Source organism: Chelon labrosus, assembly GCF_963514085.1.
Source record: "Chelon labrosus genome assembly, chromosome: 9".
Lineage (NCBI taxonomy): Eukaryota > Metazoa > Chordata > Actinopteri > Mugiliformes > Mugilidae > Chelon > Chelon labrosus.
In genome coordinates, this window is record NC_140359.1 from 28,829,971 (window position 1) to 28,857,332 (window position 27,362).

The window sequence follows — 27,362 nt, forward strand, 5'->3', positions numbered from 1 at the left end:
CAAAAGAGTGCAATAGCATTCTGCAGTCTGATAGCGTGCAGGGTGATTTTAATGAACTGGAAATCTAACAAATGCTGCCCTTTAGGAGATGGATTCAGGAGGTTCTATCTCTACTTCAGCTAGAAAAAATAAGACATACTCTGAAGGACTCTTCTGATACATACATTAGAGTGTGGTCTTAGTTTTTAGTTTAGTTTATTTCGAACATGTGCGGCTAACATAACAAAGTAAACTGAAAACAAATAAATCCATTAACAATAGTCAAAACAAAAATAATAATGTGAACCCAACATGTCTGAAAAGGAGTAGGATGAAGCATATGCCTATTGAACCTACCCCTTCTCCACTACTCAATTAGTAATATTTTCTCTCCGGATATATATATTTACATTAAAAAAGAAAAGAATTAGAGAAAATAAATAATAAATAAATAAATAATTTTTGATTAAATAAACAAATACATAAATCATTGATGAAGACACTGATTGTTAAAGCTCTTCTTCCTCCCTGTGATAACCATGTGTTTGTACCACTTTATAAACTGGATCATGCTTGGACATTGCTTGAGCTCCACACCCAGTCTGTTCCACAGCCTCACTCCACAAACTGAAGGACAAAAACTTTTTAATGTTGTGCGTACCCGCTGATGTTTTAAGTTGAACTCACTCCCCAACTCTGTGAAAAAACAATTTTTGAATATTTCCAGGAAGTAGATTGTTTATTGCTTTGTACATGATTTGTGCTGTTTGGAAATGAACCAGGTCAGTGAGTTTTAATGTTTTTGATTTTAAGAATAGTGAATTTGTGTGGTCTCTATAACCAGCATTATGAATTATTCTTATGGCTCTTTTCTGCAGTATGGATAGAGATCGTATTGTACATTTATATGTATTGCCCCAAACCTCTGCTCAGTATTGTAAATATGGTCAAATCAGTGAACAGTATAGAATGTGGAGTGATTTGTGGTCCAGAATGTGTTTTGCTTTGCTCAGAACTGAAAAGCTTCTTGACAGTTTGCTTTGTACATGTTTTATATGAGACTTCCAGTTTATTTTATCATCAGTTGTTACCCCAAGAAACTTGTTTTCATGTACCCTTTCAACGCCCACCCCATCTACTTGTAACTGTACTTGTGTATTCTTATTGTAATTGCCAAATAACATGAATTTTGTTTTACTTAAGTTTAACGATAATTTGTTTAATGTCAAACTACATTTTCAGTTTGCACATTTCAGTGGTGGTCCTCCCCAGTAGTTCATGTAAATCTCCCCCAGAACAAAAAATATTAGTGTCGTCTGCAAATAATACTAATTTTAATGTACTTGAAACTTTGCATATGTCATTTATGTAAAGTATAAATAGTTTTGGACCTAATACTGAGCCCTGTGGGACGCCACAAGCAATGTCCAAGCATGACGATGAATGTTCCCCCAACTTCACAAATTGTTTTCTGTTGCTTAAATAACTTCTCACCCAGTGCAGTACTAACCCCCTGATCCCGTACCGTTCAAGTTTATTGATTAATATATTGTGATTAATTGTATCAAAAGCTTTTTTGAGATCTATGAAAACTCCAACTGAATGCAGTTTGTGATCTATAGCGTTTGTGATCTCCTCAATTGATTCTGTTAATGCCAGTGATGTTGAGCTGTTTGCTCTAAATCCGTACTGACTGTCAGAAAGTAATTCATGTTTGTTTATGAATTTGTCTAATCTGTTATTGAATAGTTATTCTAGAATTTTGGAGAATTGTGGAAGTAAAGAAACTGGCCTGTAATTTGTGAAGTGGTGTTTATCCCCAGTTTTATACAGCGGCACAACTTTAGCTATTTTCATGTTGTTAGGAAATTTTCCGGTTTGGAATGATAAGTTACAGATGTATGTAAGTGGTTCAGAAATCCCCTCAATGACCTTTTTTACAACTGTCATATCAATTTCATTTGAAGCAGTAGATGTTTTGTATTTACATTTATTTACCGTGTCTATTATTTATTTTCCTTCCACTGCTGTAAGGAACATTGAACTGGGATTTCTCACTATAAGGTTATCATTCCAATCCTCAGATAACAATGACTCTGGAATGTTTCTTGCCAGGTTTGGTCCAACATTTACAAAAAAATGATTAAAGCTGTTGACCACATCATCCATATTGTCCTTTTTAATATTATTATCAATAAAATATTGAGGGTAGCTCTGTTGTTTAGCACTATTTTTAATAATACTATTTAATATATCCCATATTCCTTTAATATTGCTTTTGTTATAATATAATATTCTACTATAGTATTCTTTCCTACATATCCTTATAATATTGGTTAACTTGTTTTTATATTTTTTACATTTCTTTTCTGCCTCTTTAGTTCTTTGTTTTATGAATTCTCTATATAGTGTGTTTTTCTTTTTACAGGCATTTTGTAATCCCTTCATGAACCATGGTCGATCATTGTATTTTTGTTTTCTGTAGTAACGTTTTATTGGACAATTTTTATCATATAATGATGTGAATATTCTTAAAAAGGTTTCATATGCACCATCAACATCACTTTCATTATATACCTTTTCCCAGTTTTGTGCCAGTAAATCATTCTTAAACATACTCATAGTTTCTGTCCTCACTCGTCTGTATTTTAGTTTGTCCTCTGGCTGATTCCTCTGGCAGTTGCTGTTATAAACTGTAAACACTGGTAGGTGGTCGCTGATGTCATTAATTAATAGTCCGCTCATTGTATTATTTTCAATATCATTGGTAAATATGTGGCACAATGGGATGTGATTCCACTAGGTCTGGTGATGTTTGGATGTAAACTCATGCTGTACATTGTATTGATAAATTCGTCGGTCATTTTGTGCTTATTATAAATTGAGTAAATCAATATTGAAGTCACCACAAATGAAAACAACTTTTTGATTAGTTTTTGAAAACATTTCCCCTATCCAGTCCTTGAATGCTTCAATACTGGAGCCTGGTGCTCTGTATATACAGCTGATTATTATATTTTTCTTTTTTTCTTCACATATTTCAATTGTTATACATTCTAATAAGTTATCAATGACAGTTGTCATATTTTCTACTACTGTATAATTCAAGTTATTATCCACATACACAGCCACTCCTCCTCCACTCTTGTTCTTTCTGTTTACACAGTTAAATTCATATCCCTCCAGTTCTAAATCCATTCCTTTATCTGCATTGATCCACGTTTCTGATATTGCAATTATTTTAAATGTTTTTTTAACTTGACCTAGATATTCCTTGATGTTATTGAAGTTTGCATACAGACTTCTGCTACTGAGATGGATTATAGACAGTTTGCTGTCGGTTTTAATGGTCTGATTGTACTGTTCAACTGTGTAATAGCAGCAGTTGTCGTTGATGTTTGAGAAGAAGTTATTGTCCGGGTCTATATCGTGCTCCAAGTCCAGTAAATGATGGTCAGTGTATTGAAATGTTCTCAGTTCCAGCTTTTCATGATCAGCAATCCTTTGAATTATATCCCCGTTGTCTCCAGTTGTAGATGAATGAGTTCTTTCAGACTGAGTCATGGTGATGTGTTGTATGAGTCATCACACCTTAGTCCAGATTGTGATAATCATTCGTGTTTGTCCATTTCCTCGATGTTCCTGATGACCAGTACTTTGTCTTGCTCTGGTGTCCCGTTTAGTTTAATGAATACTTTACAGTTTGATGTCCATGTGTGTTGAATTTCTCCCTGTTTTTTCATGAAGCGATGCTTTTCTGGCGATATCGGCGTTTCGTTTGGTCAGATGCTCGTTGATGAATACGTTTGATCCTTTCAGTTTCCTTCCTTGTTTTAACAGTGTGGTTTTGTGTTTCCTGTTGACAGATCTCATGATCACGGCTCGTTGGTCGCTGTCATCTCTCCGGGGCAGAGGGTGGCATGCCTCGACGTTGCTCCGGTCCATTTCAGTCCCTTTGGATTGTAGGAAGGCAGCCACCTGTTGCTCTACGGAGCTGACATCCTGCTCACCGGCCCCTTCGGACCCATGTTGCTAGGTAACGCGAGGTAGCGTCTGCTGTTACCCTAGCCGCCCGCTAGCTAGTTTGTCAACTAGCCGCCTAGCTCAGTTCTTTTCCGTCCGTGTTCCGAAAATCAGCGTCGTTAAAACAGACACTATTCAAACCAAGGGTGTCCGCAGATAGTCCGATGTCCGTGATCCAAAATCAGTAGCCAAAAAACACAGAAATAGTCCAAAACCAAGCACCAAAACACAACCAAACTTTTCTCCAACACCGGAACCGGAAGTGATGTTAATGTTTTCTTCAGAGTCCAGGCTCACAAGGACTGTTTGCGACTCTCTTTATTGAGCATGTAAAGAAGTTAAATCTCTAATTAATCATGTCAATTAAGCACTTTTCAAGTCAACTCGTCCAACCAGCCCATTGATGTTTCATCTATGCAGCAATAAAGCTGTTAAATATATATATATAATGTTGGTTAGTTTTCTGTAGTACCACCATATACCCACTAGATGGAAGCAAAGGACCATGTATGAAACTGAGGCTCAGGGACGTGAGAAAAAGGATTGTGTGAACTGTTATTTCAACTGTCCCTCATATTTACAATCCTCTTCTTTTTAACCAACATGTGCAAATTAGTAACAAACAAATACAGTTTGAACAAAACACACTTGGACAGTTGTATTTGTAGTTTTAAAGCCTAGTCTTTTAGAGACATTAGCACAAAAACACCACACACTCTGTTTTCTGAGCTAATTACAGGAAGTTAATGACATGAGAAGAACTGACTGGACACACTGAGCATGTTTGTTAGAAGCCAAGAGAGCATCATTCAGATTACAGTATGATCAGAGGATTTACTGAACAACATGAGACTATATTCTGTTAGAATCCATTAAACATGAGCAGAATATCAAAAACATCAAGTTACATCCTACACAAACTAAAAACAACTAAATCATTGATGGCAACCACACCACATCATTCATTTCAGACAGTTGGATTAACAGTTTCTGTGAGCCAAGAAAATAAATCAGTTCTGCTGTAGAATAAAATAAGAACAATCAATCAGACACAATGATTTTAGATTCACTGAACCACTGAAAATCTCATTAGAACATGTTAAAGGATAAAATAACTCATCAGGAGAGGAAAAAAATCTTTCAGACAAAAGTCATGTACTTGTTCTAATCAAATCTGAACAGACTCTGAATTCAAAAGTGACTGTTAATGTTTTAATGGAGAACAAATGTTGAGGTCTACATTTTTAATTTTCTACATTTGAAATAATTCATTTAAAATTACAACCTACCTTCAATCAGAATGACAAAGTCTTTCAGTGGAAACTATCACTGTTGTGTGATGATGTCTTTACAGAGAAATGAACCTGGAATGATTGTCACAGAAAAACAAACATCTCTGAACATCACAGAGAAATCTCCCTTTCTGATTTTGATATCAGAGGTTTTGGCAGAACCAGCTTTACCAATACTGAAATATGGGAAGAGTTTCTCAGTGAAAGTGTCTCTGTAAGTGTAGATGAGAGTCATGTCTTTAGAGTTGTAGAAGGACACCTCCCCCCTGTCATAGTCCAGCTGGACTCTGATCCTCTGGAGACTCTTCTTCACTGTCACAGTCTGACCAGCACCATTAGTGTATTTTCCACTGCGATGTGATAAACACCAGATTCCATATTTTGGTGAAGCTAATAATTCTCCCTTCCTGTCAACTGACTCTTTAACTAAACCAACATTCCAGTCAGGATGATCTCCCACCTCCACCTCCCAGCTGTGTTTCCCTGAGCTGAAGCCCTCAGAGCCCAGAACAGTGGCATACTTAGTGTTTCTCTCTGGATTGTCAGGAAGCTGCTGCTTTGTGTCTCCACATCTCACACTGGTCAGATCATCAGACAGATGGAGCCAGGGGTTTGAAGTGTTTGGGTCCAGAATGACAGGACTGAAGTGGACCTTCTCCTCCATCTTCTCCCAGACTCTGAAGGACAGGTTGCCCAGGTGTTTGGCCACATCTATCAGTGCTCCTGAGACCAGCTGTGGATCTGACAGTGAGCACTGGGCTCTGGCTCTGGTCTGAGTGTCTTTATAACTGCTGAGGAATGGCACCTGGTGTTTCTGCAGCTCTTCTTCAACAGCAGAGATACTGTCTGACAGAGAGGAGATCTGCTCCTGAATCCTCTTCATCTCTCTGCTGACAGTCTTCTCCTTCTGCTCCTCTTCCTCCCTCAGAGCTGCCAGTCTGGACTCCTCTTCCTCTCTCAGGAACTGGTGGAGCTTGTTGAACTCTGCTCTGATCTGCCTCTCTGTGGACAGCAGCTGCTTCTTGGAGTGTTGAATCACCTTATTGTATGTTTCCTCCACTTGTTTGTATTTGTTCCTCTTGTCCTGCAGAGACTTTAAGTCAGATTTCAGCTGCTCCTTCAGGTCACTGACCGCTTGTTCTATAGGAACCACTTTGTGATTGTGGTGGAGAGAAAACTCACAGACAGGACACACAGCTCTCTGCTCATCCTCACAGAACAATTTAGGGTCTTCTTTGTGTTTCCTACAAACCACCATTAATGACTTCTCTTTGCCCTTTTCTGTCTCAGATGATCCAGATTTCTGTCTTCCAGCAAAGGAGTCAGCCAGTTCCTTCAGTCCAAAGTTCAACGGAGGAAAATCTTTTGAGGATCTTCTTTTACAAATAGGACAGTTTTTGTTTTGAGCTTGTTCCCAGAATTTCTGCAGGCAGCTTGAACAGAAGTTGTGGTTGCAGCTCAGAGACACAGGATCTCTGAAAGTCTCTGAACACACATGGCAGCTCAGATAACTTTCAAGAGCAGATCTCTCAGCCATTTGTGACTGAAGTAGTTTCAATAGCAGGACTCACCAATATACAGTCTCTTCACTTTTCCTCTTAAAATCGTTCAAGTTCGTGTTTTTCCAGCAGAGATCGTTACACCCTGTAATGGCGCCTGAGCTCGGTCTCAGTCTACTTTCACTTTCTTTTACTGCAGTTATGAGAATTATTTCCTGTCAGTAAAGCTGCAGTGTAATATTGTCTCCAGCAGATGGTGCCATTGTGTCTTCCACAGGTGAATGATCTCAAATTTCCGGTTTCCTTGTTCAGTCGTGTGTCCCTCAAAATTTTAATCTTTTTTGATTCTCTTCTACAAAACATTCAGGTCCTTCAGCTCATAAAAATACTAAACATTATAAAGGTGAGGTTTGTGCTTTAGTCCTCCAGGGAGGAGTTCATATTTCCTGTTGTCTCAAAGCTCACAGTAAAACACTTTGACCAGTGGCGGCTCATTAATAAGGGGTGCTAGGGTGCTGCCCTCATCAAACTTACAGGAATAAAGTATAGACACATTCATTCATTCATTCATCTTCTTTAATCGCTTATTCCTGTTAAGTGTCCTGGTGGTCTGCTGGAGCCTATCCCAGCTGAGTATAGACACAATAAACATAAATTACCTAATTATAAATAATGTTGACATCTGTTCACTCAGACAGTGAGTCTGGTTAATGGTTTTTCAGGATCTCCATTCCACATTGGTTTTATTTGTTTGTTTTATGTGTAAAAGTTTCAGGGGCGAGGGACGCTGGCCAAATGAGTGTGTATGTATGTTCTTCAGCTTTTGGCTTGCTTGTGTTTTTTACAACCTGGACCTTGAATTCAGCTGCACGAGTGCTGATGAGGACCAGAGGGCAGGAGCACATTACACCCATTTTAAAATGACTGCATTGGCTTCCCGTGTGCTTCAGGATTGATTTCAAGGGTCTTCCAGCACTGGCCTTTTAACCAAAAGTTAGATCAAAAACACACAGGGAGGCGGCTTTTAGTTATTGTGGCCCCCGATTGTGGAACAGCCTGCCGGAGAACCTCAGGGCCGCAGAGACTGTTGATGTTTTTAAAAAGAGGCTCCAGACCCACCTTTACAATCAGGCTTTTAATTGATTTCATTGATTCCCTTTAATCAGACTTTTTTTTTTGTCATATTTAATCTCTATTCTATACCATTTTAATTATACGCTTTAACTACATGTATTAATTCTATGAGCTGAAAAACATTTTATCTATAGTGATAATTTTTATCCCATTTTACAGTTTTAGTCCCTCAGTTTTAGCTCCAGTGTCTCCTCATGGAGGCCTACCACACTGGGAGTTTGTGCTGGTCTACTGACGAGGGTGCTGTCCTGTGGGCGGCTCTGACCTGGGTGTCTGGAGGGCTCTGCACCTTGGTGTGGGGCCTCCTGTCTGCCCGGGTCGGGGCTGTCTCTATGGCGGTGCTCCCTGTAGTCGTGGGCTGGAGGCCCTCTCAGTGTGGTCGGTCCCCAAAGGTGGCTTTCTCCTTGCTCCAGGTCTCGGTGCCCGGCCATGTCTCTTTCTAGTGTGTACAGTGTGTGTATGTGTCTCTGTGTTTTTACGGGGCTGGGAGGGTTGTCTTTTTGTCCTTGCTGTTTCTAGCGTCTGTGAAGCACTTTGTATTGCTTCTAAGTATGAAAAGTGCCATATAAATAAGATTTGATTTGATTTGATTTGATTTGATTTGGAGTTGTACAGTGGGAGTGATTGGGGCTCGAAACGCAGCCTCTAAATAACATTATCTGCCGCGAAACTCGTGCATTTCACCAATATTTTGTTATGATACACTAGTGCTATTCCCTGTTGAGTCAGGAGTTACCTGTTATCATCATCCAGGGTAGATTGACCTACTAACCTCTGACCTATATAATCATCTCTGAGCGCCACGCGCATCTGACGGTCGGTTTGTTTACCTGTACTTTATATGAATAGTAATTAATCTACAGACCCTGGATGATGATAACAGGTAACTCTGTTAACCAGAAGCTGTGAGTGCATGAACGTTAACTTTAAAAAGTCAAATAATACAAGTTGAGATTGTACTGCAACATATTTACTGATATGTTCAGTAACAACATATTTACAAGTTGACAAAAACAACAATTTTCAATATTTCCTCCTTTTGAAAAAAATAATCATATTGACTGTTAAACATTCATAGTTTCATAGAAATTCCATTTCTAAGAATCAGTGTTGTTGGTAGAAACTGACAGTGGGATAAACTGACACTAAATAACTCCCATGTGACCTGAATACATAAACAACAAGTGAATTGAACCAAATGTGACCAGTGACAGCTCTTTAACACAGAATGCATCTACAATAGAACAGGAAAGAGGAATGCAAACAAATATTACAGCAAAAGTGAAAAGTTTATTTCAAAATAGAACTTTATTGTTCAAAATCAAATCAGATCAGTGAATCTATTTCTATATAGTTCATATTTACAGAATCACAGTGATTCTCGTCTCTGTAACAGTCTATGAACTAGAAAGTAAATGAACCACAATTATCACCATGATGTTTTCACACACACTTACATTAACACACATATAATTAAATTAAATTAAACTGTGGAAATATTTTGCATGTGAAAACTAACAGAGTGAATTTTAAAATCTTTTTCGTTCGTCGCCCTCTTGTGGTCAAACTGGGAACAACACTTCTATGTTTTTGTCATGAAGATGAAACCCTAACCCTTACTCATGTACTGAACATTAACTAGATGCATCTGTTTATTTAAAACACTTTCATTTTTTTCTGAATGTGACAATAAATAAGACTCAAGTGCTGAGAATCTTTTAACATGGTCTTATTCCAGGTTTGCAGGTAGATTTTAATATTTTTCACTGTTCTCTCTGAGATGAGCTCAAAGATGTGGGCTCTACAGAATCTTGCAGGAACTCACAACCAAACAGTGCAGGGAACAATTAAATAAACCAGGATAACAGAACAAAAACATGATGCTCACATTGATCATGGACTTTCTCACGTTCACGTAAAGGTAGAAATGAAATGAGTAAAGTCCAGGTTATGAGATGCTTCAGGCCGTTAGAGGTATCATTTAGACTGTAGTCACTGCAGGTTGTTTTTAAGGCAGAACTCATGTCAGCGTTGTAACGTCTGCTGTCATAAATATTATATTTACAGGAACGTTGACAGTTCAGGCAGCTTCCTCCAACAGTCTCTGCAGGTTCTTCTGCACCTGGAAGAACAAAACACAAACACATGGAACATTATGTTCATTTAAATAATAAAACATGAGGTCAGTTCAGGGTTTCTTCAGAATCAAACTTAAAAACAGACTGAACCTGACTCCCCTGATGATCAGAAAATAAAACCTGGATCAGATCAGAGTCATGGATGAGGAGTAGAGGGTGTGGTGGTGGTAACCATGGTAATCTTCACTAATCATCATCAGGTGAGGGACAGAAAAACAAGATGAACCAAGATGAATCCATGTGGACAGAGACGATGGACATGTGGAGACATCTTGGTTGTCTTCATCTTCTCTTTCTCCCCGTACGTCTTTGCGTCCTCCTGTTTCTCCTCCTTTTCTTCCTCTCTTTATCTTTTTTCTTCTTCTTGTCCACATGTTTTTTGTTTTTCTGTTCCTCATTTTCTCTTCTTTTCTTCTCATCCTCCTCTTTCTCCCTCTACTCGTTCTTCTTATTCTTCTTTACATCCTTCTTCTCTTCTTCTTGTCCTCCTTCTCCTGTTTCATCTGTTTTTCTATCCCCCACTATCTTTTCCTCCTCCTTTGTCTTCATCTTCCTTTTCTCACTGTACTCCTTCCCTTTCTTCTCCTTCTCTCCATCTTCTCTGTCTCCTCCTGTTGTTCCTCCTCCTTTTTGTTTTCCTAATTTTCCTTTGTCCTCATTTTACGCCTCCTCTTTCTTCTTGCCCTTCTTCTGTCTCCTTCGTCTTCATCTTACACCACCTCTCCCCATAATCCTTTTCTCCTCCTTTTCTTCATCTCTTTCTCTTTCTTCATCTCCTCCTCCTCCTTCTCCTCCTCCTCCTCCTCCTCCTTCTGTTCTGTTTCCAGCAGATTTGTCTGTAAGGTTCTTCAGTGATCTGATCAGATGTCCTGGTGATCTCTTTGTTTACTGGTTTGTAGGAGACGACCGGCGGCTGAGAGACGAGCTCTTCTTACAGATGACGTCTCAGTGAACAGATCACTGACTATAAATGTTTGATTAACGGCAACAACAAGAGTCCTGTTTCACCTGTCACGTCCCTTCACAAGAGAGAAAACCAGCTTTTAGTTGGAGGTTGGTGCAAAAATGTTATTCTGACCACGGATGAAAAAAAAATAAAACCAGTTAGAGCATCCAGAGTGAAAAAAAATGAAGACACTCATCAACATGTGCACAACAAAACTATTAAGCTAGTCAGGAGTTTAGTCTCAAAAGATCGGTCAAGAAGCAGAGAGGGTTAGAGGACATTAAGACTAATGTGATCTATTGAAGCTGGAAGAGACATGAGGACAAACCTTCTCCAGCTTCATCAGGTTGATGGTGATGAGTTCAGAGAAAAGCTCCGTGTTGACGTCAGGAGCCCCGCTCAGGAAGTCACTACTGGGAAAACAACAACAACGACAACAACACGATAAGAAGACGTGAAAAGATTCATCACTGAAGGAATGAAACTATAGAGCAAAGACTATCTGTCTGTCTTCTGTCTCTTCATCTATCTATCTATTTATCTGTCCCTTCATCATCCATCCATTATCCACCTGTCCATCCATCCATCATCCATCCATCTCTTATCCATCCATCCATCTCTCCAACCATCCATCTCTTCATTTATCTCCATCCATCCATCCATCCATCGTCCATCCATCTTTTGATTTCTCTCCATCCATCCATCATCCATCATCCATCCATCCATCATCCATCCATCTCTCCAACCATACATTTTCCATCCATCCAACCATCCATTTTTCCATCCATCCATCCATCTCTTCATTTTTCTCCATCCATCCAGTATCGTCTCACTCCTGGTGGGTGAACTCAGCAGCAGCGCCGAGCGTCGTCAGTCTCTGTTCCAACGAGATGATCTTAAACGCCAGGTAACAGGAAGAGAGAACCAACACACACACTCTGAGAGAACACACACACACACACAAGCAGTCAGTTATTCAGAATGAATGAAGTATAAAATGACTGGTGAATGAATGGATGAATGAATAACTCACAGAAACATGTAGACAAACAGCAGAGTGTTGAGAGAGACATGTTTCAGGGTCCGGCTGTCGATCACCAGCTCTGAGCCTGGAGACAGAACAACAACATTCACACACTGGTTCTCAAAGATGGAAGACTTTAGATTTATGAGCTAATGAGCACTGTTGTTCATTTTATTGATAAATTAAAAATAAGCAGCAGATCATTTCTATTATTCTTATTTCTAAGAATGTGTCATGTGATGTTGACATTTGCTTGCATGGTGCTGCATTAAAATGTTTACACCCATCAGAATTTTCAATGTCTTTGCATGAATATGACTCAAAACATCTGTGGAGTTCTGAAAGAGAACCCAGTTTAACAAATGAACAGAAATATTATATTTGTGTATTTGTTTATTCAGGAAAATGAGGCAATATTACATATCAGAGAAGTGCTCATCTAGGATTAAAACAGAGTCCATGTGTTCAGAAGTGTCTCCATCAATGTAATGAGACTCAGGTGTGGTTCAGTTCCTGGTTTAGTTTCAATAAATCAGGGATTTGTCTCAGTCTGATCTTCACAACACATGTTTGTGGACAAAGGATCTTTCTGATGAGCTCAGAAAAAGAGTTGTTGCTGCTCATCAGGCTGGAAAAGGTTCCATCTCTAAAGAGTTTGGAACCCACAAATAATCCGTAAGAGAGCTAAGTATGCAGAGTTAGCAGCAGACACAGAGCAGAATGGCTGGAAGGCTTATGTCCGCCCGGTAGAAGTCGGCTGCCGTGGATTTGTGGCAAAGTCGGCGATTGCCCTTCCGAGCAAGCTGGGCATACGGGGGAAAAGCCAAAGGACTGTGGTATGCAACATGTCCTGGGCAGCAGAGAGAGCGAGCGAGTGGCTATGGGTACGTAGGAAGCATGCTAGCTGGGGAAGTAGCAAAAGGTAAGGATGGCTGGGTGACTTTAGTGTGTTTGCAAATCATGATAGATGTGTTCGGTTTGGTTCGTGGTTCAGTCCGCATCAACGGGGCGAACCATGGTAGATTGTTTGGCTCGTGGTTCATAAAAGGACTAGGCTAATGATTGAAATGTTTGTTGTTGATAGACATTGAATGGTGAGGAAAATGGGGTTTTGCAGTGGCAGCGTGGAGGGGGGTGACTCCAGGACGCTGGAAGTCACTGTTAAGCCTTCTCGAGGTGTCGTGGGCCTAACTTAACGAAACATCGGTGAAGGGAGGTGCCCACTTGAAAACCCCAATGACATGCTGCATACTACTGTTGTTTAGGCCAGCTTCCTGATGTCTTTATGTTGCTTGGTAGCTATGGTTAGCTGCTGAGCGGGCCATACAAGCCAGCAGTGTTTGGTTAGCTTATGTTTCACAATGTTTGAATTATCCTCTGCTGCTCTGTGGGCCTACAAGCCAACAGCATTAACTTAGTTCAGGTATATTGTAGGTTAATCGTCATATCACATGACCGTAGGTTTGGTAGGGTTTCTTAGTTGAACAGGGCCTCTAAATGTGTTTTGCCTGGGATCTTGGCACAAGGGATTGTAACATCTTATCCTGTGTATTACTGAATGTCAGAACCGCATCCCTCCATCAAACATGGGGGTGCTAATGTCCTGGTTTGGGCCTGTTCTGCTGCATCTGGACCAGGACGGCTTGTCCTCATTGATGGACCAATGAATTCTGAATTCTACCAGTGAACTCTAAAAGAAAATGTCAGGACATCTGTCCATGAGCTGAATGTGAAGAGAAACTGGGTCATGCAGCAAGACAACGAAAACCAAGAACACAAGTGGTTCTACAAAAGAACGGTTAAAGAAGAACATGATGAATGTTTAGGAACGGCCCAAGTCAAAGTCCTGACCTTAATCCAATAGAAATGTTGTGGAAGGACCTGAAGCAAGCAGTTGATGTGAGGAAACCCACCAACATCTCAGAACTGAAGTGGTTCTGTTCTGAGGAATGGGCTAAAATTCCTCCAAGCTGCTGTAGACCACTGATCAGCAGTTACCAGAAACATTTAGTGACAAGGAGGTCACAGCAGATACTGGAAACTGAAAATTTGCAGAAGTTTTGAGTCATTTTTATGCAGAAATGTAAAAAATTGAGTGTCACTGAATGTTTAAAATAATTCACATTAATGTTATTGTTGTTTCATTTTCATTAACAGCAGTGTCAGTATGCATGTCGATTCTGTCTTTTAGTCTAAATGAAAATGCAGCGTCATTAATGTGAATAAAAATAAGACTTTCCCATTAAAGACTTTATGAGAATCGTCCCACCGGCGTGGTGTGCACCGTGCTGCCTGCTGTCTGAGCTCTGCTGGTTCTTCAGTCTGTGCTGCTGGTCAGGACTTTCAGGAGTCGACACACCGTTTGTGTGCTTCAACACGTCCAGGAAGGGAGGAACGGGGAACTCTGCAAACAAGAAGACTTTTATTTTTAGTGAACTGTTTCTATTGCAGGATATTGAGTTGATACGGCCTCCTTCAGTCGGCCCTGTAAGGAAGCACAGAACAAGGAACTTCTTCTTTTTCCTCGCTGCTCTTCGAAGCCATCGCATCAGGATTCAACAGATTAAGTGATGTGCTTCTAAGAGTCGAATTTCTTCTTTTGTGTCTCCTTGTGATGCATTTAACGTGCATTATGTGTAAATATAGGGAACCCTCAGCTCTTTAAAGCAGCATCGAGCAGCAAGTTAAATCCTGTTTCAGTTCAGATTCTTTCAGCAGGTCTTTGACAGCCAGAGCTAAACATGTGACTTTGTTGATACCTGCTATCTTCTCGTACTCTGGGACCTGAGAGTCGGAGCTGCTGCTCTCCTCCATCTCCTGCCTCCTCTGCCTCACTGCTCCATCCAAGTCACTGAACTCACTCTGCAGAGATTCACAGACACAGGTTAGTTAGCGGCAGAACATCTTCTACTATGTTCTATGTTCTATAGAGCTGCTTCAATATCTTCATGTCCTTCAGAATTTTCTGCATTTCTGCATAAAAATGACTCAAAGTTTCAGCACATTTTCACCCAAGTCTTGAATGTTTCTGGTAACTGCTGATCAGTGGTCTACAGCAGCTTGGAGGAATTTTAGCCCATTCCTCAGAACAGAACCACTTCAGTTCTGAGATGTTGGTGGGTTTCCTCACATCAACTGCTTGCTTCAGGTCCTTCCACAACATTTCTATTGGATTAAGGTCAGGACTTTGACTTGGCCGTTCCTAAACATTCATCTTGTTCTTCTTTAACCGTTCTTTTGTAGAACCACTTGTGTTCTTGGTTCTCGTTGTCTTGCTGCATGACCCAGTTTCTCTTCACATTCAGCTCATGGACAGATGTCCTGACATTTTCTTTTAGAGTTCACTGGTAGAATTCAGAATTCATTGGTCCATCAATGATGACAAGCCGTCCTGGTCCAGATGCAGCAGAACAGGCCCAAACCAGGACATTAGCACCCCCATGTTTGATGGAGGGATGAGGTTCTGATGCTGGAATGATGCAGTGTTGTTTCATCTCATTTAAACCAAACTATTCTACTTTGGTCTCATCTGTCCACTAAACATTGTCCCAATAGTCTTCTGTCTTGTCCACATGATGTTTAGAAATGTTCTTCTTGGAGAGCAGTGTCTTTGTCCATCACACCATGGTTGTTCAGTGGATTCATCAACATTAACATCAGCCAATGAGAGAGAGGCCTTTAGCTGCTTAGAAGTTCCCCTGGGTTCCTCTGGGACCTCTCAGACTATTATGGAGTGATCTTTGTTGGTGGACCACTCCTGTGGAGGGAAACAGTCGTCTTCAATCTGTCTGACTGTGGATTATTTGTGGATTTTTATGCAGAAATGTAGAGCACAAAAACCTGCCACTGAAAAATTATCTGGTCTTTATATGGAACATGTGAGCTCGTGGTCATTACATGGGAAGTCGTGTACTCAAAATGTTCAAGTGATTACATCAGCAAGAGAGCGCATATCTTAATATCTTAATGACTCACCAGAGGAAAGCGAGGTGACAGCGGTGACCTCTGACCTCTGAAGCTGTTTTCAACTGAGGACGGGATGGGGCTGCTGCACGGACTCTTCTCCTGTTTATAAGACACAACTAGATACACTGTAGTAGGTTTCTTTGTTGAAAATAGTCTAAGAATCTTTATTTCATTAAAGCTGGTCGACATCAGAAAACTGTTCTTGGTATGATCAATTACATCTTATAGTCATGGTAGCCTGGAGCAGCTTTTTAATGTTTTGTATCAGGGCATTAATGTAATTTACTCAATTTATATATTAACAGAAATGTATTTGGCATATTTCTCTGGGTTGCATTTCTTCCCAAACCTTTTTATTTTACATTTTGTCAGAAAAGAACTGTTTCTGTTCTCACTCAACTGAGGACGAATGTCTTCACCTCCTGAATTTCTCTGACTTGTTAATACATATCATACAAGGTTGAGATAGTTACTTAATTGTGTTTGTGAAAAGTGGGGACGACAAAAGAATTCAACTAATATAGAATAAGTTGATGCATAGTTTAAATTACAGTTTAATCTTTTAAAGAATTGGATTAATTTAATTATAAATGTTGGGGGGAAAGCCAATGTGGCCGATGTTTTTAATTTAGTGTTCAAAATAAGCAAAGGTTTCCCTGCAAAAAAAACAAAAAAAAAGACAACAAGACTTTTGAAGCAGCCATTTTGGGAATGGTCGCCAAAAGCCTCTGGCTGCAGTGCATGGATCAATCCACCAAAACAAGAGGTTTTTCTAGGTAGTGTTGATGATGTGGGTGGTGCACAGGTCTCAGAAACTCATGGATTATATTGATTTATGTGGCGTTGGAGGTTTAAGGTCAAATGATGTGATTAAATAAAGAAGTTTAATAATGTTGGTTCAAGTGTAGCTTGAAAATTGCAAAAAACAAACTTTTCAGAATCTTGGGAAACCAGACATTGTTTGAGTTTGATTAAACAAAGACATCAACAAATGAATGTATTCTTCCTTGAAAACGACACAAATGAAACAGAAGTCTGATCTACCTCCAGATGAAGACACACCGACATCAGGAACTTGTAGGTGTTGTCTCTGGACAGCAATGACACGAATACGTACTGCAAGAACAACAAAAAGAAATAAAAAGACACGTGTCCTACATGTTTTGATCATTTTGAAATAAGTTTCTCTCTCCTCTCTCACCCTGTCGTTTGCAGTGGCGATCACCAGAGCGTTTGGCACCAGGATGGCGGTCTTGGTCTTCTTGATGTTTGTGACGGACACCACGGGGATGGCGATCTGGGACGGGACAAACAGCAGAGGGGAACAGTTGAGTCCTGCAGGAACTAGTTTACCGTGTGTTGGTACCGTTTCACTCTCACCCTGAGGTTAGTTTAACAGTTTGGACACATTAACCACATTAGCAGCAGTTTGTTCCTCTGCCCTGGGTCACAGTCCCAGATGTTGTCCACGCTGCAGCTGATGTGAAATGATCCAAACGTGTCCCGGCGGCAGCGAGGGTCTGCGTCGAGGTAAAGGTCCTCATCCATTCAAATATTTGTGCCATCTGCAGAATGCAACTGCAGGCTGCTCATGTGTGGACACGTCGTCCTGAGCAGACAAACCGCCCGCTCAATAACTGTTCACTAAACACATGTCGGCTTTGGAGGTTGGAGTCAGCTCTTCATGCAGGAGTCAGTGCAGAGGTGTTCTGTTAACGTTTTAAGGCCTCCAGGCTAATTCTGGAGATCTGAAAAGCTCAGGGGAAAATGTGCATATATAACCTTTAAACAACAAAACACTGACGTTGTTCAACCTGATTATTCACCTTTTATGTGCAAGTAGCTCCAGAAGGGCTCCTGAAACTATTGGGAACCGGTGTTGGACTGTGTTTATGGACAGGGAGCTCCACGTTGTAAAATCTAACTAAGATGAAACGTCTTCAATTAAGGCAAACCATCCTTGTTCTTTTGTCTACTAAGATAATTCTTCTTACCAGAAAGTGTTTGAGCATTAAATTCTCTCTGAACCTATTTTCCTTGTATCAACACAAATTTACTTAGTTTTAGTCTAAAATCACTAGTTTTCAGATATCTGGGGGTTCTTTGAGGCTAGATAGATTTACTTGATGATGTACACCTATCAGCCACAACATTATAACCAAAGGAGAAGTGAATAAAATTGACCCAGTTCAATGTTCTGCTGGGAAACTTCTGGACCTGGCATTCATTGGTGTGGATGTTACTTAGACATGTAGCACCCACCTAGACCAGACCAGGCACCCCCACCCCATAGCAATGACACTCCTTGATGGCAGCAAGACCCCTCAAAGACCCCTCCCACTAGCAACATTGTGTTGCCAGACACCACAGGACACCCTCAGAAGGCCCATGTCCATTCTCTGATGAGTCACCACAAGGGAGACCTACACAATATTAGGATTCATTAACAGAGTTTGTGATGGGTAACACCCACATATGTTCAACTCCTCCACCAGTCTTTTAGAACTGAAGACTTGAATTGTTTTTGCCTTACTTTTGTTTTAGAAACAACATGACCATGGACGACTGAGATCCTTTTATTATTTCAAAATGTTCTGTTAAATGTCAGATGACAGCTTCTGCTAAAGGGCGTCTTCTCCCTCCTTCCTCCTCCTCTAAGACTTTTCCTTCCTTCCATACATTTCTAACCTGTTCGGTCGGCACCAACTATTTGTTGGTCACAATCCTCGTCTGGCTTTCTCACCCAACGAATCAAACTTAGCCTCTTGAAGAATCTTTACTTTTTTTAGTTTTTTATCGAGCGTGTTTCTTTTGTTCTTTATTCCTAAATTGTGTAATCATCATCTGGAGCTCGACTATCCAAGTAAAGGTCAAACATTCCCTGTGCTCATTGTTCACCTTTGATGCTTCTTCGTTCCTTACTTCAGTTGTTCTGAAGAGTCAAAAATCTACAAAGACCTTTCAAGATGAGATGTTTCCTGCTCTAAATACTTCAGCGTTTTCTGCAGGTAAATGTGTGTCTGCTACCTTCACACAGCATCAACACAACAAAGACACTCAGTGAAGTCTCGACGTGGAGACGAGAAAAGTGAGTGAGGAACTTCTTCAGGTCGATGTCTTTCAAACACACTAATAACCCAATAATTTTTTATTTATTTTTTTTTAAATCACCTTAGTGTCTTTGCCAAACACCTTGGAGTGGAAGCAGATCCAGTGATCGGAGACAAACATCCGTCCCTGGTAGAGGATGTCTTTCTGGAGAGCGCAGGTGTAACCTGACAGACAGGTAGATGACATGGGGTCACTGAGGGCAATCTGGAACACACACTTAGAAATCTACAAGATCCAAATTATTGTTCCCAAGCATCCAAAGAGTTTATCACTGGGCTCAGGTCTGTGAGCGTTACAAGGTGGTTAACAAACAGCTCGCAGGTATCAGATGTTCAGCTCTAAATGCCTCCTTCAGTATTTAAGGTGGAGCGGACGGGTTGTGATCATTAAAGACTCACTCTGCCTGAGCTGCTCCTCTTTGCTGATCTCCTTGAATATTTTATGGTAGTGGCAGTTGCTCTTCGAAAGCTGAAACACACCAACACACACATGGATTCATCAGTGGAGCTTGGATCAGCAACAGATTCAGTATTTTTGTGCAGTCACACATATCTGAGCTTGTATCCTTGATAGCTGCTGCTGCTGCTGAATCATTCATCTCATTTGAAACTGCAAGAAAACTAAACGTAAATTATATTTCCTGCATCTTTAAAGCTCTAGAAGATGGGATGAAGGACATGAGGGATGATTAAAGCGTTAAGTTTGTATAAATAGTCCATGTACTGTCCTGTCATGTGACATTATTCTGACTGAAATAAGATGAACTCCTTAAAGTAAATAAAGTTGTCTGTTATGACAGTGAATGAACTGGGTGGATATTCAGACGTGACCCACATAAAGATAATCAAACAACCTGGAGCAGACATCAGTTACGTCAGAAACGATATCTGATGATCCTCAGCTGACGTAACGTTTCCAGGTGGAGTCAGATCAGAGGTGACGTAGTGAAAGCTCACCTGGCTGTACTGAGACTTCTTCCTCTCTATCTTGGAGTCTGAGTCAGTCTGAGTCAGCAGAGAGTGATCGAAGGTCTTCGACCTGCAGACACAAGATCAACACAGAGAGGACGGATTTAACTTATACCAATCAGCCATAACATTCTAACCTAATATTGTTTAGGTCTCCCTTGTGGTGACTCATCAGAGAATGGACATGGGCCTTCTGAGGGTGTCCTGTTGTTAGTGTGTATTTTTTAGTTGTTCCTAAAGTGTTTTTGTGTGTGTGTCTGTGTCAGGCTGCATCCTGCTGGGAATGGTTGCTGCCAGGCACCCCCACCCCAGTATGGGGTGGGGGTGCCTGGTCTGGTCTAGGTGGGTGCTACATGTCTAAGTAACATCCACACCAATGAATGCCAGGTCCAGAAGTTTCCTAGCAGAACATTGAACTGTCACAAAATGGTCGATGTTATTTACTTCTCCTGTCAGTGGTCATAATGTTGTGACTGATCGGTGTATTATACAGCCATCAAAGGTGCTACACGTCTAGATTTGGTTCATATTCAAGCAGTAATTTATTTAATGTTATCACAATGTTGCTTTTAACCAGGATTTTGTTCTAGTTCACCATCAAGGCTGAAAAATATAGATTTGTCTTGTTGTCCAATAGACTCTAGAGTTGTCTCTGGGAGTCCATGCAGCTCAAGTGCTGTTGTCAATAAAACAAAAGGACAATACAGAGAAATACGAAAAATCAAACAGGTTGTGTTTTACCTGACTAACACCGGTTTCCTCCTGGCCGTCAGCTCCTGCTCCTGATCGGCCGCCTGCAGAGACTCGCTCACCATCCTCCCATATTTGTGGCGCTCCTCCACCACGTTCTCCACGTCTGAACTATGCACAAAAAGGGAAAATGGGCGGTTACAACATTTACAAATAAGTTATATGTAATTTCACTTAAATGGTTTTATGTTTTCAAAGTGATCGTGATTAAATCGTGTAGGATCTGCAGGATAATCAACATTTAACATTTGTTAATCATGTAGTTGTGAGTCATGTAGATACAGCATTGCAAAAGCTACACCCAAAACACCTTTACCAACACCTTCCCTCAGAACATATTCACTCTTATACCTAGATGTTTTCTTCTTCACGTAATTTGATTTCTATCCTTATGAAACAGTAGAACAATAGTGTCTGAGACTGAGAAAACTTCACCAGCTCGTTACACTACAGTTGTTAGCGAGTACAAATGTTGTCGTGCAGTGGAGGTTAGAGACGTAACTTTGAAGGTTGAGAGACTTGAGCAAGCACCCAACTCCCAAACTGATCAGAGTGTGCACACGACCGTGAATTTCCCCATGTGGGATCATTCAAACACAGCAATTTAGTGAGGTGATAATCCTTTCCATTACTTTGTTATTATCATTCAACAAGCTAACTTGAAGTTGTCCAAAGTGCTGCACAAACAGAGTTACAAAAGGATGCACACAGGCAACAATTAAAAGCTGCTCTCAAACTGAATTAAACATCAACGAATAACAATGAGTTTCAAGACTAATTTCTAAAGGGGCAGTTTCTGCAGCTGTGCAACCAGAAGCAACAGAGATACGATAGAGCCATCCCATTTGGTGATTTGTGGGCAAGCACTAAAATCTTAAACTCAATCCTAAAACACAGTGAAGGGAGGTGAGTAGGTGGGGAAAGTGTTCTCATTTATTATTGGCTGATACCTGCATACAGGACAGAATGATAGACGAATAAAACTGGGTCTATATGAGGAGCCTTGCGTGCACCAGATATCTCAAGTTTAAGGTCATGCAATATTTGATTTAAGTTGGTGTCTTTCTATCTTAGTTGCAGGTAAAGTTGGGTGTCATCTGCGTATTAATGAAATGAGATGAGATGCTTCCTAAGAATGGGTGAGCATGTGTAGGAAGACTCACCCACAAGATGGGAGGTGCTGAGGAGAAGTTCTCGTTAACCTGTGCAAAACTACGTCTTATTTAACAGCAATAGATTCAAGATTCAATATGTTTATTGTCATGTCCACAGTAAAAACGGCAACGACATTTAAGGTGCTGGAAAAACAACATTAGTACACATGTCATCTCTTTGGCTGCAACTCAAAGACCAAACTCACCGATATACTATAAAATTCAAAGAATCTTGAAGAAACAGAATTAAACAGAAGCAATCGAGAAGAAAACATCTGCAGCCGGAGAGTTGGAGCAACATTCAGCCACAAACAAAAAAGATAAGCAGGGAAGTTGGTCTGGAGTCTCTCCGTTGGGAAATGGTTATTCTCCTGCAAAGATCTGCAGGGCCAATCAAATTGTTTGGGGGTGGGGCTTTATGTGGTGACATGCACAGTCATCTGATTTAGTTTATAACAAAACTAAACTTAATTTCCCGTTGACTGGAGCCCTGTCCAGTTACTGAGTCTCACCAGAGTCACATTCTACAACGTCTGTACAGTCTACATACAACCAGGATCCTACATGTCCCATAATGCAACTTATTTTTGCTCCTTTCCAATGCACGTTGTCTGTTAACCAACAAGGTCCACAAACTCTACGTTTGCCAACAATACAAACTCAGTTTTTCTGACAGCCAGTCCATTAATGAATGAATCCTGCTCCTGCTCCTAATACCACTGTATATTTGCTCTGAAGTCTAAATCGGTCTCAGACTCACTGATAATCCCTGTCTTCATGCTTTGAGGTTCCTCTGTTGGACTTCCTGACGTCCTCCTGCGACGTCTGCTGGTTCACACTCTGTTCCGTCATCAGGCTCTGAGCGTCTTCACCGACTGAACGTCCCGAGCGGGAGCTGAAAGGTGAACTGACCCTGCTGCAGCCTGTTCCTCTGCTGGCTCACCTGGCTGTGGGAGTGTCTGCTGCCCCCCCTCCTTCGCTGGTATCACATGTCACAGCCAATCAGACGGCAGGACGCTGTGGTGTGTGTGTTTGTGTGTGTGAGTTAGTAAGAGAGAGCAAAAGAGCATTCTTTGCTCCCTCTAACCTTTCTTATCTATTCATATGAGTGTGTGCAGATATTTGGCAAAAGCTGATTTCCCAGCGTGACCCAGACACGGTGAAATCTGATCCTCCTCCCAGTGAAGTGAAATCACTGCACGTGTTTAATATTTACTGCACAGATCAATTGAAGGCAGAAGACTCGTGCTGTTTTGTTGACAGTGCAAACTTAATTTGCACAGAAAAGGGGCTGGATCCCCTTCAAAACAATCTGTCAATTTAGACATCTGCAGTGAAAGCAGATGCCTCTCGGTGAAATCTGACGACCACTAAACTACAGTTCCATCCATTTGAGCCAATCTGAAGGACGGGGGCCAGAGTTTAGCAGCTTTTCAGTCCGTGTGAGAATGTTTTTAACAGCAGATGTTTAGTTCCTGTGGAAGTTCAGCCATGAATGAGGATATATGATCAGGCTATTGTCCTGTGTGTGTGTGTGTAATCTGAGTTGGCTGATATCAGCCGGGGGTTACTGGGCCACAGTAACAGTCAACAAACACAAAGTCTCTCTTTTTGTGTCAATCTAATTTTGTTTTCTTCCTGCACATCCCGTAGACACAGTTACAATCACTACCACAACACTAGTGGGCCTCATCCGGGACACCAACGACCTGCACATAGGCCCTGCTTTAACAACCGTCCTGGGAAATCCAGTCCCAAGAGGCCAGTTTTAGGCATGCGAGTTCACACCTGGTATTAACATGTGTCTCCAGGTCCGTTCTCAGTTTCTTTGTATGCAAATAATCCCTGACATCATCTGGGGCGCAGTAAAGTATTTTACCAGCTGCTGTCTCTAACGGATCTCTACCGCTGCTCCAGAACCAAGAATAGTGCTGTTTTATTTATGTGCATCATGACTTCGACTTTTTTGTTTGTTTTTTTTACTTATGGTGCTTTTTTCTTGTCAGGAGTGGAGCCAAAGCTGTTTAGCTAACTGACTCGGTCTATTCCTCCAGCCTTAATTAACCAACCACTTAACCAGTGTTAACCTACTGAGACCCTGCGTCCTCATATGGGGACATTAAGTTTTAGGTTTGCGGCAGTTTATTCTGCTTCATTTAGACCTGTCCTCATAACTAGATACTTTAGTCTGCCATCTAGTGGTAGCAAAAGGTCAATACACTAATTGGTGTAAAAACATGATAGCGGCCATTTCAGCGGATTCAAGGTTCAAAACCTCATCAAATTTTATGGTTGAAACTTGTTTATTTATGCTTATTAACTTTTCTAGTTTGATATGACACTCAGATTTAACAATTTCTGTCAATAGTAACAAGCTACAATCCTGGCAAATTAGCCAGTACTCATTTGAGGACATTGGGATTTCATTGTTTGCAATTCTGTCTTTGCACAACATTTTTGTTACACATTTTTATTGTGATATACAGTGAAATAATCCCCGTGTCCACATATGAGGACATAGTTGTTTTCAAAAACTACTTCCTGGTCAAAGATGATGCCACTAATCCCAAAAACCTTGGAGGAATTAAAAATGCATACCAAACAAAAGCTCGGATCGTATTGAAATCGGTTTGTGGTATTGAATTCCGGTCTTCGCTAATATTTGTAGCACACATGTTTTTAAGCGACTGAGTGCCCTTTAAAACATGACATTTTCAGATTTCTTACTAATGAAATGCTAAATACTGGAGGTTTTTTATTTTTTTACATTACAGTTTAATTCAAACTGTTCTAGAGATGTGATGTATTTGAATCGTTTGTGACATATACAGAGACTAAAATAGTCAATTAATAATGGCTGCAGGCGGCTGCATGTGGTGGTGTGTCAACAGACGAGATGCCCTTTGAAACGCAAACACAAACCGAATGAACCGCGGCTCAAAACATGACGTTTAATCTCACAAGATATCGCTTTCAGATCTGTCCGTGTTTTTCTGAATCCATCCTTCAAACTGGAAACAGAAGCGCCTCCTGAATGTCAGAAAAAATAAATTCCAGCTCTCTTGACATCCTCTACATCAGTTCTGTCAAATGCCTGCTAGATGTCTTCCTCTGTATTTGCATCATAGGATTTGTAAACCTGCAACTACAAACAACAACTTGTTTGTAGTTGCAGGGGGTTTTTTTGTTTTGTTTTTTTTTTTTAAAAATGGTTGGCATACTTGATCAACCAGTGATGTTTAGCACTGAAAACCTGAAAGTTCCTGGGGCTTCAGATCAACCAGGAGTTGTTGGGCAGTTAAACAATAATCCTGGAAGTAAATTCAGACCCTGAGCTCCTCAAAGGGTTCTTAGGGTTTAGATGTGGCGATGTTTAGGAGGTACATTTGTCAAAAGTCTTATAAAAGGTCCTCAAGGGAAAGTGTTTACCAGTCACTGATGTATCCGAGAGAACATGACGATGGTAAACAAGAAACGAGCGCTAGTTGCAACACGGGAAGTCGTGTATGCTAAATGTTTGGCGTTCAGGACATGGGGACGCTGCTGCTAGGCAACAGCTGATGTCTGGAAGCCACCAAAGCTAACAGTTAGCAAGCTAATGAGCGATTGAATTTATATAGGAAATGCAAAGGTGTAATGCAAGGATGAGGCTGTTGGAAATATTCGCAATGTCTTCTGACAATAACAACGTCACAACTCAAAAATGCATGGACCGAAGGCAGCAGAACAGTATTATTTTACCACTGAGTTGTAACTTGTTTATCTGTTGTACTTTTTCTTTATTTGGTGGACTCCTCATTTTTTATTTATTTTGTTCTGTTATGGACTGAGTGGACGTTTGCAACTACAAGTCTGAAAATGCAGAAACTTGTGGTGATACAGAGTTAGTTAAGTGAACTAACCTCTGCTGCAGGCTCCACGCTACGCTAGCTGCTACTAGCATGAGAAGAGCATCCAGACAGGAAGAGACTAGCGACCATGTGTTGACGTGACATTGACGACCAGTGGGTGCGACTCATACAGAGTTCCCCAAACGTTTACCTCCACCACTTTAGCTTCTACCATTAAGTCCTCCATTTTATTTTCCAGTAGAAGAAGAGCTCACTCCAGCCCATCCATATTCTAGCAACAATTTTATGTTGTACAAAAAGGTCAACCAGGGCTTAAGAACATCCACTAGCGACCAACTGATGGACGACGAGAGGGTCGCCTCATTTTATGCACCAACCAAGATGTCATCTGTCGTGGTGCACTGTGGGTAATGTAGAAGAATCTATGGCATCACAATGAGAGCAAATCTCTGGTGTTGATTTTGGATCCTTTTAGTTTCAACTTGTCCACAGTGAGTCTGACAATATCACAGAAGTGCACTGATAAATCGACGGATTGATCCTTAAAGGATAAGGCAGCACTCTCTTATAGAAAAAAGACGGTTGGAAATCCATCCATGAATATGAAACTACCAACAAGTTAATTCTGCACGGCGTGTCAGACTGGTAGTAGTCTCTTACCGGTGATATCTGGTGGCGGTCGGACCACATGCACGTGTCAGCCGGCTTCTTGTAAAGTGAAGTGGGTAGTCTGCGCTGTAGGCCTCCATCAGAGCAACAGAATCACCAAACGACACCTCAGACATATACTGCGGGACGTCCTGGGCCCCTGCAGCAGATCTGTGTCCCTCTGTACGGTGGCTCTGTTTGTTTGGTTGGTTCATGGTGTTCAGCATTCGTATAAACAATGTTCTGACCACTCTTCTTCCTTCTCCTGCTGCCCCAAATCTCTTATCTCTGGTCAGTGATTGACAAACGCATGACTTGTGTTTTGCATTTTTTTTTTTTTTTTTTTTTTTTTTTTGCTGCATCAACAAGCATTTAGAAGTAGCTCAGATATGTTTGTTTGCTGTCGTCCACAGAGTCAGACCAGAGGATGTTTCATTTGCAGAGTAGAAGTGGGTCAGGAGGCGTAAACTGGAGGCAGGTAGAAGCTGTTATCTACACCTTGACTCAAAACAAATGCACCTCAGTCTGGTTTATAAGATTATCTACAGAAACTGAAACGCATCTGTGTAATTTTGTCTGTAGGAAAAAAAATCAGACTACTGTAATTTATTGAATCTGCTTGTTTGTTTGTTTGGTCTCTTGTTTCCATTTTTAGTGGTTTTATGATCATTTAAAGTCTATTCGTGGTTATATTAAGGCTCTTTGTGGTGGTTGTGATCATTTTAAGTCAGTTCTGACTGTGTTTCAGTCTCTTTGGGTTTCAGTTTGCCCCCTTTTTTTAATTTTTGACTATTTTAAGTCATTTTACGTCTGTTTGTGGTTGTTTTTTCTCCCCCCCCCCGTTGGGCTTCTGTCCTTATCTTCCATTTTTAGTCTATT

At 40.7% G+C, this 27,362-nt stretch overlaps 2 protein-coding genes across 2 annotated transcripts; both read right to left on the reverse strand.

Annotated features, from left to right (window-relative positions):
• Positions 1-5,328: 5,328 nt before the first annotated feature.
• Positions 5,329-6,834, reverse strand: LOC311493616 (nuclear factor 7, brain-like; the record flags this gene model as incomplete). Its single annotated transcript, XM_084552349.1, has 1 exon — positions 5,329-6,834. The coding sequence occupies exon 1, from the start codon at positions 6,829-6,831 to the stop codon at positions 5,329-5,331; it is 1,503 nt and encodes a 500-aa protein (XP_084408475.1). The 5' UTR covers positions 6,832-6,834.
• A 2,860-nt stretch (positions 6,835-9,694) lies between these two features.
• Positions 9,695-26,766, reverse strand: gramd2b (GRAM domain containing 2B). Its single transcript, XM_084552140.1, has 14 exons — positions 26,496-26,766; positions 20,822-20,941; positions 20,069-20,150; positions 19,511-19,580; positions 19,173-19,276; positions 17,203-17,298; positions 17,046-17,117; positions 16,011-16,100; positions 14,795-14,897; positions 14,305-14,439; positions 12,045-12,120; positions 11,845-11,949; positions 11,340-11,424; positions 9,695-10,049 (listed from the first exon to the last, which is right to left on the reverse strand). The coding sequence occupies exons 1-14, from the start codon at positions 26,708-26,710 to the stop codon at positions 10,008-10,010; spliced, it is 1,395 nt and encodes a 464-aa protein (XP_084408266.1). The 5' UTR covers positions 26,711-26,766; the 3' UTR covers positions 9,695-10,007.
• Positions 26,767-27,362: the final 596 nt, after the last annotated feature.

Excerpts from the sequence above, each read along its gene's own strand:
- gramd2b (XM_084552140.1), bottom strand. The coding sequence starts at position 26,710 with ATGCTGAACACCATGAACCAACCAAACAAACAGAGCCACCGTACAGAG. Across the intron at positions 14,898-16,010 it reads TGTCACCTCGCTTTCCTCTG|AGTGAGTTCAGTGACTTGGA; the intron begins GTGAGTCATTAA and ends GAATCTCTGCAG. Across the intron at positions 11,425-11,844 it reads GCTGAGTTCACCCACCAGGA|TAGTGACTTCCTGAGCGGGG; the intron begins GTGAGACGATAC and ends TTGTTTTCCCAG.